At 24.6% G+C, this 12,540-nt stretch overlaps 2 protein-coding genes across 3 annotated transcripts; both read right to left on the bottom strand.

The window, feature by feature from the left end:
- Window positions 1–11,293, bottom strand: LOC145837175 (transcription termination factor 3, mitochondrial-like). 2 transcript variants are annotated; one of them, XM_082944941.1, is made up of 6 exons: window positions 10,814–11,293; window positions 10,478–10,663; window positions 9,583–9,636; window positions 6,414–6,544; window positions 1,121–1,224; window positions 1–515 (listed from the first exon to the last, which is right to left on the bottom strand). In XM_082944941.1, the coding sequence occupies exons 1-6, from the start codon at window positions 11,272–11,274 to the stop codon at window positions 345–347; spliced, it is 1,107 nt and encodes a 368-aa protein (XP_082801067.1). In that variant the 5' UTR covers window positions 11,275–11,293; the 3' UTR covers window positions 1–344. The 2 variants fall into 2 exon arrangements, with proteins under 2 accessions (XP_082801067.1, XP_082801068.1); XM_082944942.1 differs by lacking the exon at window positions 9,583–9,636.
- On the bottom strand, window positions 11,293–12,178 carry LOC145837176 (AP-2 complex subunit sigma). The gene has a single exon (XM_082944944.1). The coding sequence runs from the start codon at window positions 12,150–12,152 to the stop codon at window positions 11,724–11,726; it is 429 nt and encodes a 142-aa protein (XP_082801070.1). The 5' UTR covers window positions 12,153–12,178; the 3' UTR covers window positions 11,293–11,723.
- Window positions 12,179–12,540: the final 362 nt, after the last annotated feature.

Here is a 12,540-nt window from a genome sequence, read left to right as displayed (position 1 = left end):
AACTATTTAATTATATTGTTAAAGAAACTTTTTTTTAATTTGTAGTCAGAATTTTGAAATAAATTTAATAATCACAGCAAAATATACTCTAAAAAAACGAAACTAAATACTAAATTGTTACCTGAACTTTATACTTACATCTATATTAAACTTGGGTATTACCAAGTTTTTTTATATAGATCAAGAAATTTTATTTTCAAACATTATTTTCATTAAATATCCTAATTTAATTATCTAACACCAAAAAAAAATACGAAGTCATCTAAAAGATAAGCAAAAATATTACAAAGAAAAAATTATAACACCACAAATTTATCCTAAAAAATGTAATTTAAGTAGTTTTATTATAAAGTCTTTAAAAAATTTTCATAATCAACAATACCACATTTCAAGAATTCAACAAACTGTTCATCAGTACAGCAAAAAAATTTAGCCGGGAATATGTAATTAGGTAGTTTGCTGTTGTATTGTGCTAAACCTTTACTTTGTAAGAATTTATGTCTATACTCACAAGTCTGCAAATTAAATAATGTTTACCAGAATATGTTTAGAAAACTAAAAATTATCTACTTTAAAACTATTCAAAACCTATTTTTTATACGTGCAACTAAAAGTATGTATAAAAACTCATACTATTTAGTAAAAAACTAATAACATCAATCATTTTTCTTAAGATTATCAGTACGGGGTTACATTTGTGATAAGTGAAATAGAGACAATTAAACTCCTCATATTATTTTTGAAGGGGTTAAATCTCAAAAAATTACTTAGAATTATTAAAAAAAAATTATAAATGTTGTATGTTGTTTTAGTTTTTAATTTACAAAACACTACTTTTAAAAGATATATTTCACAAAATTTTAGACTTATTATTTGTCATGGACAAGACGTTAAAAGGAACCCGTGGTGTGCGACTCGATAACTGAAAGGTTTTTTTGTGCACCAGGTCCTAGGGCTAAATATTTTGAGCGCTTTTTTAGTCGTTTAATAAACTATATATATTATAATTATAAATTTCGGAGTTTAAATTATCAGAATTTGAATCATCGGCACCCAATCACAACGTTTAACATTTTTGTAAAATATATTAATATACAACTTTTTATTTTTTAAAACTTACTTTCAATCTATTTTCAAATATTTTATTGTTGTTTATAATTTCATCTTCATCAAGACCTAAAGATCTCTTCATAAATAAGTATTTCATCTCAAGATCCTTAGTGTCTAAAAATATCAGAACTTCAAAAAATAAATAAAAATGTATACTAAGAGAAAATTATTAATGCATAAGAACTTTTTATAAAGTTAATACTGTAAATTAATTGTTAGTTAAGATAAAGTATATATATCAACATTTAATGTAAACAAACTCGAACAAATATTCTACTTTAACCATAATTATTTACAAACTACTAGCTTATTAGTTATATCAATGATTTTTCAAATATTAGTAATTAAATTAAAAATATGGTAGTACACAGAATTTTAAAACCGTAACTTTTAAAAACTAATTTTTCATAACGAAACTAAAGCTTTTTGTGTTATCGCTACAATGTACCTACATCATCGGTTATCAAAGCTGGGGATCAAAGCCAAAATAACTTGACAGTAAACAAACGGATATCAAAAACCAAACAGAAATGCCATAGTTAGAGACCTAAACGGCATCAATATAATACTAAATCTTCAATAATATCAATGTTTTTGTGATGTTTGTTTATTTTTTTAATCTGTTAAGTAGAAACTTTTATATTCTTATTGTTCTTTATTTAAACTTTTACAGCGCTTCAATTCTTATTTCAAGATTTATTTACAAATGCTTCAACCCTCTGTTTTTAAGCAGACAACAAAAAACTACCACCCTTTTCATTGTCTTTTTGGATGAGCAAATAGGTACAACTTTTCAATTATTACTACAGTCGACAAGCACAAAGATGTCTTCTATACTAAATCAGTTACCAGCTGATTACTTTTTAAAAGTTATCAAACAATATCTCAAGACTACAAAGAACTAAACTAAAAAGCTTAAGTTGTTTTTCAAATAGTCCACAACAGTTTTGGCGGTTAGGTATCAAGAGTCACTTTTGCACGAGTGTTTAATTTTGCACTAATTTTGTTTAAATTTATTGTACAGTAACCTCTCGGATCTTTACGCACTCGTGACGTTACGCACTCTCGTTTAGTTACGCATTTCAGAATTCTATAAAATTCAGAAATAAAAATTTTATTTTTTTTTAATAATGCACAAATTAGGTTTAATGTATATTTTTAGATTAAATATGTTTTAGAATGCTAACACACCTCTCTATATCTTTACACTTTGTAAATTTATGTTCCTTGACTAATTGATAAACATTTAGTTATACCTCAGTATCTGAGATTTTGTTAACAATAAGAGATTAAATCAAAATTCTGAAATAAACATGACTGTGTTGAATAACGAAAGTATAATAAAATAATGAGAGTTTAAAACACAGCAGTCTTGTCCTATGTATTAATAAACACCATTTTATAGTTGTAAAGAAATACTTAATTATAAATTGAATTTGCTAAGTAGAATAGAATATAAATGTCACATATAAATAAAGATAATTTCTACTTATTACTAAAGTAGTAAAATTATTTCTACTCGTATTATCATTATTTTATGGAAATTCAAATCCTTTTTTTTTATATATGTATAGTTTTATCTGTTGTTTTCATATTTATAAATGAAGTAAACAAATAGTTAAAAGTGGGAAAGTGCCCATTCTGCTTTTAAATAGAAGCAGTATTAAAAAACAGCCATTATAGTGAGTATATTTGATACCTCTCGTTTCTTTACGATCTCTCATATCTTTACGCACTTTTTCTGTAGACACAATGTGCGTAAATAAGCGAGAGGTTACTGTATTCATATTTTAAATTTAGACTAATTTTTATTTAAGTTTGGTTTTTTATTATTAAGTTTAATAATTCTATTACAGTTTTATGCTAATTATAACTTTAATTTAATATAATACATCCGTACAAAAATGATTCTTTGTGCAAAATTGACCTTCTGCAAGAGGCATACATTATTTTATAGCTTTCATAAAGAATTTATATAAGAACTTAATAAGCTATAAAAATAAAGATTCTATAATTTTTACGACGTTTTCGCAAATAAATAAACAACATTTTTGTTTTTATTTGAAGGAGTAAAATTTCGTTGAATGCGTAAACATTAGCGTTTGTCTTTCAAATACGCGTTAGTTTTTAAACTCGCATGACCACAGGGTTCGTGCGCGAAATTTTTTTCATTTAGCTTTACTGAGATTAATTTAGCCTGACATCTTTTCAAAGTGAAAAAATACCCTTTAGAAGTCCTTTTAGGTATTGGTGGGTCTTGATTAGTACTATTGTAGTATCCGACTTTAACCAGCTTTATCTCAAAAATATTTTGAGCTTTAAAAATCTGCAAAAAGCAACTCATAGCTTAGTTACAACTCAATAAAATAAGACTAAATTGTCAAAAAGGTGATTGACCCTTCCCATATGCCCTTAACATAACAAATTCAGTGATAATTGTTAAAATAAGTGTTATATCCAATCTATTACTAGTGTACAAATTTAATATATATTACTAAACACAAGTGTTCAATTTAATTAAGCACTAAGTATTAATTACAGGGTTGCCACTCGTTTTTCAATTTTTTTTCCAGGTTTTTCAAATTTCTTCCAGGTTTTTAAAAGTACATATTTTTGGGTCTATTTTTAGTCTAAAGTTAAGTTTAAGGTAAGAAATTGTGTTGAATAGTATAAAATATTGAAAAGAAACTGTTAAGCTACTTTGAATATGTTTTTAATAAAAAAAAAGTTCACGATGACAAATCTTTTTTATTTGTATTATAGATTTTTTGGGTTAACATCGAAATTTTACTACTGAACATGTGAAAATTGTTAAAATTCCTGGTTTTTTTCAAAATTTCCCAAATTCCAGTTTTTTTTGCCTAAATTGTCAAATTCCAGGTTTTTCCAGGTAAAGTGGCAACCCTGTAAGTAATAACATTATAACCAGAAGATTTATAACAAAACGACGTGCATTGTCAAGTTTTATTAAAGTTTAAAATGAAACGCTTAAACGAGTATTAAAATAAGTAAAAATGTTTATTATATAGTATTTTGGCTAATACTTAAAATTGATAGATATTTATAAATCCTAAACTCTTAATAATACAGTGATTGTTGATGTCATATCAGGTTTAAAAAGCTTACACTTAAATTGAAAAAAAAAACCTTTAATATTTTGTTCTTGTAAAGAAAAATTAATTTTACCTAAAATTTGTACACCCACAAGACTTAATACTTATATCTTAAAGCTAGGTTTTATTTTTATGAATATCTCTAATAGCTTTAAACAAACAGTAAAATATATGAACAAACTGCTATGAGTTTTAATCTAAAAAGTATTTGGTATAAAGCCTTTAAATTAGAAATTAAAACAGTTCAACCAACTAAGCTATGAAATACATAGCTGATGTAAACAAATTCAAACAAAGATCTAAGTTGTTAAACTAAACTGTAATGTTTAAACTGTAGTTTTTTATGAATTTTCATAATTATGACGTATAAAATCTACTCAAAATAAAATAATGATAATTATTAAATTTTTTTTAGAGATTCAACAAAAGGTTTTAAGCATTTATTTTTACAAATACTGACTGATTTTGTCTTTAATAACTAAATGTTATTTAGAAATAAACTCACATCTCAATTTGATCTTAGAAATATTTCTCAATTTTTTTTTATCAAAATTTTGAAGGATTTAAACTGAGAAAAACTGAGATTCTCAAACTTTTAATAAAAAAACTGATTTAGCCTGACGTTTGTCAACTTTTTCAAAAAAAAACTGATTTAGCCTGACGCGCACGAACCCTGTGATCAACACATCAACAAGGTAAATTCAACGATTTCAAGAATATTGAGCATCTAATATCATGCAACTAGTTTCAAGCATCAAGAATATCAAATAGCGAGCATCAATTCGTCTACTAAACTGTTGATATTTTCTAGAACTTTACGATTGTTAATGCTGAACATAGTTTTAACTTAAGTAGTGATTTAAAACAGTTTCTTTCTTTGGATTTAATGATGATCATTTCATAATAAAGTAAATTGCATTGATTCTTAGTGTGTTTTAATTTATAATTAGGAATATTTACTTTAAGCAAGACCAATATTTGTAATTTTAGCATTGTAAGCTTCTCGTGAGTAAGGCAGTCAGTTTAGCTTAAGTGCTTGGAGACCATGTATTTAAGACCTAACAACCAAGTAACCTTATAAACGTAACCAGTCATAGATCTAACATAATCTGTGGTTATAACTTATTCCTAGTTAAAACAATAGAACTTCAACAAATATTGGCTATAATATAAAAGTTTGAAGTATAAACTGTAAGTAATTTTTATATGATATAAACAATTGAATTAACTCTTGATTGATATACGTTTTGTAAGAAGTTTTCAATATGCATCGACCTAAACTATTATGTTGTGAATTATGACGAAAATTTAATATTTGTTTGAAATATATGTACTTATTCGGTTTTAATCTAAAGACCTCAAATTTTCAGCATTCATCACTTAAATATTGTAAGTTTACCTTGTCGAAAATTTTAATCAAAAAAACTTCTGATTAAAAAATCAAATAAATAATAATTTAATAAAAACTAATTCAGATAATGATTAAAATATAAGTAGAGGACAAAGTGTACAGTGTAAAAGGGTTTTGCTAAAAATTGAAGGACTATATTTATAGCATTTTTATTTTTTTAATTTGTGCCTTCCATAAAGAACCTAAAATTATTTTCATCAAATTTTATCCCTTATATCTGGTAACTACTTTAAATCTTTTTCAAGCGGTTAAAAGTCTATGATAGCTAAGATAAACATCTACAAATCAAGAACTTATTTTGTTAATAAAATTTTTCAAATTATTAAACTAAGTAGTACGTTTTAGCCACAAGTTAAACTTAAAGCTTTGTCTCCATTAACTATTGAGTATTTAGGATAACAAGTAGTTTTAAACTACTAAAATTATATGTTTTACTAATTGGGTCAAATTTGATTAAGTATTACTTTTATTAATAGTTCAGGTTTGATACACTGAACTATAGTTATAAACTGTTTTATATAACTATTTTATTATCACTGTAATTAAAAGCGACAATAATATATTAAACATTTGTGTAAAAATTAAACACATGCAACTTTGCTGTTCAAAACGTAACACATCAAAAGTTTTAATCAGTAAAAGTTTATTTAAATAAACATGATAGTAAATCAAATATAACTTAAGTCTAAAAAAATTACAATAAAACTTAACATTAGTTTTGTAAAAAAAAATCATAATTTACAATTAAAAATAGAATAGAGTTAAGAACTTGAAAATACCTGAAATAAAAAGTTTGGGATTTTCGACTAAAAATGTTTTAATTTGTGAATGACTGAAACCAAAAATTCTTTCAACTACTTGACCATTCAAATATAGTGACATTGTTGACTTCAAAATTAAGTTTGGACATCTGTTTATAATATATGTGATCAGTTTAAACATAACAATGTTTATTATAAGCAAAGTAAGCCCTTTAATCTAAAAAATTACTTTAATAATAAATAAAAATTATCCTATAGTTATAAACCATAAGTTTTAAAATTAAACACCTCGCCATAGGAGGAATCCTTTTTTTTTTTTACAAAAATCAACATCAGCTCTTACTTTCAAGTTAAAATTTAAAACTATAAGATACTTTAATTGAACTAAAAAAATAATTAACTTATGAGATACAATCAGTTTTGTAGGAAGTTTTTAATAGAAACGTATAGAAATAAACTCATAGCTGATTTTTTAAATTATTTTTTTTTCGAATCTACCAAAAATTGTTCCCCTCCTACATTTTTAAATAAATTATAACTTTATAGGTTTTAAATGTACATTTAAACATTGAAAAAAACACATAATAGTTAATAGATTTAAATAAATTGCTTTCCATGAACGAAAATATTTTTTTCAGTTGTTTGTTTATATATGAAAAAACAGTTATACACTAAATAATCCGTTTTGTACAAGTTTTTAATAAACTATTTGAGATTGGAATTAGCAAATTTAAATACGTTTTCTCGAAAACTGTAGAAGAAGATATATTTATAGTGAAGTAATTATTTTTTGCCTACTTTATTTAGCATCTTCGATATGAACCTATCGAGCTCTCCAACTTTGATCGCTTAGATCTTAAAAGTCATTTAGAATTAAAAAGAAAACTGTAAAATATAACCAATAGTTTAGTTATTAAGGAAAAATGACGATTTACGTCCCTATGGCTTCTTAACAAATATTTAAAATAACCTTAAATTGACCCAATACCCAGTGACAAAATATTTTTTTGTAAAATCACAAACTGTTTTTCCTTGAAACACTACAATAGTTTATAAGAAATAAACAGGCTTTTTAACTAATTACTATAGGGTTACACTTTTTACAATATATATCATTATATATATTTTATATTTAATAATATATAATATAATAGTTAAAAATTCAGCTTAAGTGACCAAACACTAGACTGAGTGTTAAAAATTTAAAAAGTAAAACAATTAAAAAACAAAAAAAAAACGTTAATCTATCTTAAAAACCTAAAACTACCAAAACTATAAAAAAAATTATTAGCAAAAAGGCATTTTTCAAAAAAATATTTAAAGTCATAAAAACTAGCCTGAGCTTTTTACAAAAGTTCAAACTAACCTGAGTGTGCTTTTAACCATTTTAAACTAACCCTACTATTAACTAATTAATAAATCTTGTTTTATATTCAACCACTTTAAAGTTAATTTTATGATTTTCTTTAACAACTTTTCTTTCCCCTTTTTCAATTTAGATAATGAGCTTAAACAATATAAAACATTTTTAACAATATCAAATTAATTAAGTAGATGTGATTTTTAAATTATAACCTTTGATAATATAAGTTTTAAGCACATAGCAACAACTAGGTGTATTCAAGCTCTTCCTTTATTTTTCATACTAAAAACTTAAACAGATACAAAAAATTAAAATACTTAAGGGCATAGGGGGTCCGACATTTTTTTTTACTAAAAATAACATTGTATCTTATATGAAAGCTTAAAGTACAAACTAAACTACAAGCCAGCTTTTATAGAATTTTAAAATGTTATTTAACTTTTGAGATATTGTAATTTTTATAAAAAGTTTTCGATACAAACGTATGGACCACAAATTTTTTAAGGTCAGTTTTCTCGGATATTTAAAAATCACTAAAAACCTATATTCTCCTTCATTTTTTTAACTAGAGCCTCCAACTTTCAGGAAACGTTCCTCTTGAAATTTAGAGGACTTAGAATGATGGAATTTTGAAAACATTAAAAAATAAAAATTATAGATAGAAAAAACAAAAAAAATAGGTGGTTTTTTTTAATAAAAAATTTATTTTTCAAAATTAAAAAAATTTTTGCAATCAATTTTTTTGAAATTTAATAAAAATAATACACTTTCTGTGAAAATTTGAAGAAGATTGCTTAAAAAATGAAGGAGGAGATAGATTTTTAATGAAATGGTCTTTTTTCGCATTTTTAGTTTGCGCCTTCTATAAGGAACCTATTGAGGTCACCGACTTTGATCGCTCATATCTCAAAAAATACTTTGAATTTTTTCAAGCGATTAAAAATGTCTGATAGCTCAGATAAAACTCTATGAAATAAAATCAACTTGTAAAAATCAACTGCAAAAAAACATATGAATTTCAATTAATTTTATGTATTAATTTGTTATGAATAAGGATTTTTATTTCTTATTAAGCATTTACAAATTAACATATTACTATATTTCTCTATTATTTTGTATTTTTAGCTGTACTGAAATTTGTTAACTGCATACTATCCATCCTGAATCAAGTATTTAAGAATTTATCTAAGTTAAAAAGCCACCAACTTTTGTTAAAGTCTGGTCAAAAATTACCTAAAATAATTGAAATTTTAGTAAAATTAAAGCTTGCAACAACTACACAAAATGGGAACGGTTCAAATATGCAAAAAGTAACTTTTGCACAAAGGTCAAAGATGCACGAAGGGACACCTTACCTTTGCACGAGGATTAACTTTTGCACGAAGGTAAATTTTTGCACAAGAGTAAAAAATAACTAAACTATAAAAATACATATATACAAAAAGATAAACTAGTTAATTTTAAAACATAGTTAACAACCGAGGACAAGGGTTAGGGGTAACAGTGATAGTGAAAATAAAATAAAAATAACTATTAATAATTAAAACAATATAAAAAATAATAATAAACAAATCAATTTAAAAAGAAAAAGTTACCAACCAAGGGTAAGGGTTAGAGGTAACAGTGGTAATAAAAAATAATAAATAACTAATAAAAATAATTAGTAAAAAAAAACAAGAAAATTGAAACTATAAAAATAAATAAATTATTGAAAAAAAAAGTTACGGATTAAGGGTAAGGGTTAGGGGTAAAAATGATAGTAAAAATAAATTAATCATAAATTAAGATAAATAAAAAATTAAATAAACAAATAAAAATTTTAACCCATTAAAAGTGTCTTCCTGTAAAAGTTTCACTTTATGCATTTTTGAAACCAATCTGCAAATAATACTCAGATACCATTAAAAAAAAATTTTAGATACCATTAAAAAAATTACTTACTATTTTAATAAATATTATGTTTTTTAATTTACTTTTTTTTCAAAAAGGCAACTTTGGAGAACAATGAGGTTTAAAAATAGCTTAAAAGCCCCTCTGGAAACTTCACTTAGTTTTATTTAGGCTCAACCACATATAATAGAAATTTACAAATAACCTACAAACGCTTTCAAAATTTTTGAATCCAGGGAACAAAACAACATTTTTAAGCTTTTTGTAAGCAATATTTTGAGAAATATTCATGTTTTTATAATAAAAAGAAAATTACCAAAACTTTTGAATTGACTAACAAAGCAAATAATACTTTATAATATACTTTTTTTTATCAATACCATATGTAAAAACGGTAAAAAGATCAGTAATAAATAAGTATTTCTGGAATTTTAAGTAGTTTTTGAAGAGTTTTTAGTTATTCTAGAACTGAAATAATAGCAAAAACTTGTTGCATTCGATTTTGCATAATTTCTGAGTAGTTGAAGCAAAAAGAAACAAAACTGATTTTGAAAACAAGAAATCCAGATCTATTCATGTATGTATAACACCTCGTTTTATTTTTTATATTCAATTGCTGCTCAGCTTTCAGCCATTGTGATCTGCTAGCTTATAAAATTCTCAAAAAATACATAATTGAGATGCATTTCACTGAACAAGTTTTTAGTAGAATTTAAAATAAGTCTTAAACTTACAAATTACATGCTTGTAAGTAGAAAAATAGACAGTTATAGATACTTTACAAATTAGTTTTTTATGTAATATTAACTTTTATTATAGTAATAAATACCTTATAACAAGACTTCTTACTTCCTCAGGTAGAAGCCTTAACTTTTTGGTGCTAACTTGAAAATTTTGTAAAAATCCGAGTACTTGATCAATTTCAACAACATTTAAAGTAAAAAGCTTCGGGCATCTGACTATTATTGAAAAAGTTTGTTCTTCAGTGAAACTCATTGTATTGAAATATTCAACACTAAGAAAAAATAATTTGTTATCGAAAAGCTGCAAAAAAACTTAAATATAAGTAATTCTTATTTAACATACCCACAAGATTATTTTTTTAATAATTGAATTGTTTAATTAAGTTTGTGCATAAAATATCTACCTAATTAATAAAACTAACACTTCTTTTAGTTTTTCTGTAGAGTAGTTTGAATAAAGAATTTCAGGGTTTTTAGTTAAAACTTCACCGAACTCATTTGGGGTAATGCCCAAGTTGTTTAAAAAAATCAATTTAGGTCTAATTTCAGTCGAAAAATCCAATTTTGCTAATAAGTCTATAGCCTCAGGATTTGATTTTTCAATCTTGTACAATTGCACACCAAAATTAAGCAAGGATTGTAAACTTTTGGAGCTATTAATAAAATAAGCTAAACTTGTAGACTTCCTAGGTAAAAATGTCGAACTAACATTTTCTGAGAAAGATATTAAACTTTTGTCAAATTCATCAAAAGATTTTAGTTCTTCAACTTTATTGTTAAGTTTTTTGCATTCTAAACAAAGCTTTCTAGCCCCAACATTTCTAAATGAACTCTGGACTTTTAAAAAATTGTTTAGACAAAATCTATGTAAATTTAAGTTCATAATAAGTAAAATCTGAAACTATTTTACTAAAGGTTGATAACATAATATTGCAGTCAAATCATAGTAAAGACTAAAAAAACATATAAAATACTTTTCTTTCAGATAAAAAAGAACATAGAATATCTTTATTTCAAAAAGTACAAAACTTAAAAATATAATTTTAATAGTTTTAATAATTTGCAAATTTCGTTAAATATTAGAACACAATGCAGCAAAAATTTTTAAATAATTTAAGTTGTAGACTTTAAGACTCAAGAAACTTTACATTTTTCTGAAACTTTTTAATAGAAGATAGTTTCAAAATACTTGGAAAATATTTATTCAAGTTACAAAACAAATTTATTACTGAAAAGCTCTGTTTAACTTAAAAGTAGAATGTAGAAGAAAAGTTCGAAATGCAGAAAAAAAAAGTTTTACATTTTACCCGTAACCATAATTATGATTTCCAATTACTCCAAGTTTTGCAACATATGTAATTGGTGAATTACTTTTGTCTGGCTTGTTTCTCTGATTTCCCCTGCCAGAAACATCTCATCAACGACAGTGTATACTTTGTAGAAGTTAAAAACAAGATCTAACTCGCACACATTGTGAAAATACTCATTAAGAACTTCAACAAAATTGTGAATGGCCTCCAATGTAGCCAAATTGTTATCATTGACATCAACACAAATGCAGAAGTAAAGTCCAGCATACCTGCGATAAACAATCTTAAAGTTTCTGAACTCAACAAAGTTAGTGTGCTTGGTATCTCTAACAGTGACCACTGCATGAACTTCTTCAATCAGTTTTTGCTTCTCATCATCATCAAACTCCATGTACCACTTGGCAAGTCTTGTCTTTCCTGCCCTATTCTGGATAAGAATGAATCTTATCATTTTGTTATTTCAATTTTAACTTAGCTACTTCTAAAAATATATTTAACATTGTCAATAATTAGTACTTGAAATATAAGTAAGATATTATTCAAACTTTATATTATTGGTAAATTGCTTTATAGTTGATTATATATATACTACCCAATGAAAATGTATCTTTAACAAATATTTTATAGTTTATTAATTTACTTTTAAGTGGTTGCCACTTACTTTTAAATTTTTTTGAAATTCTTTTTTTTTTGGTTTTAAAATTTTGAAAACTTCCATTTTAAGCTTTTATAATTAAAGCAAAGAGAAATTCAGAATAAAAAAACTTAGACAAATCAATTGATATAAATCTATATTATATTTTTAAGTTAAAAATTTTATTGCAACTTTAAATTATCAA

The sequence above is a fragment of the Thalia democratica genome, chromosome 5, assembly GCF_965202585.1.
Source record: "Thalia democratica chromosome 5, ktThaDemo2.hap1.1, whole genome shotgun sequence".
NCBI lineage: Eukaryota > Metazoa > Chordata > Thaliacea > Salpida > Salpidae > Thalia > Thalia democratica.
The sequence above is the reverse complement of the archived record's forward strand: the minus strand, read 5'-3'. Positions and strand labels throughout refer to the sequence as shown.

Coding starts and splice junctions, on each gene's coding strand:
- LOC145837176 (XM_082944944.1), bottom strand. CDS start 12,152: ATGATAAGATTCATTCTTATCCAGAATAGGGCAGGAAAGACAAGACTT.
- LOC145837175 (XM_082944941.1), bottom strand. CDS start 11,274: ATGAACTTAAATTTACATAGATTTTGTCTAAACAATTTTTTAAAAGTC. Junction 9,637..10,477: donor GTAAGAAGTCTTGTTATAAG/GTATTTATTACT, acceptor TATTATTTGCAG/ATTGGTTTCAAAAATGCATA. Junction 6,545..9,582: donor CAGGAAGACACTTTTAATGG/GTTAAAATTTTT, acceptor TATTATAAACAG/ATGTCCAAACTTAATTTTGA.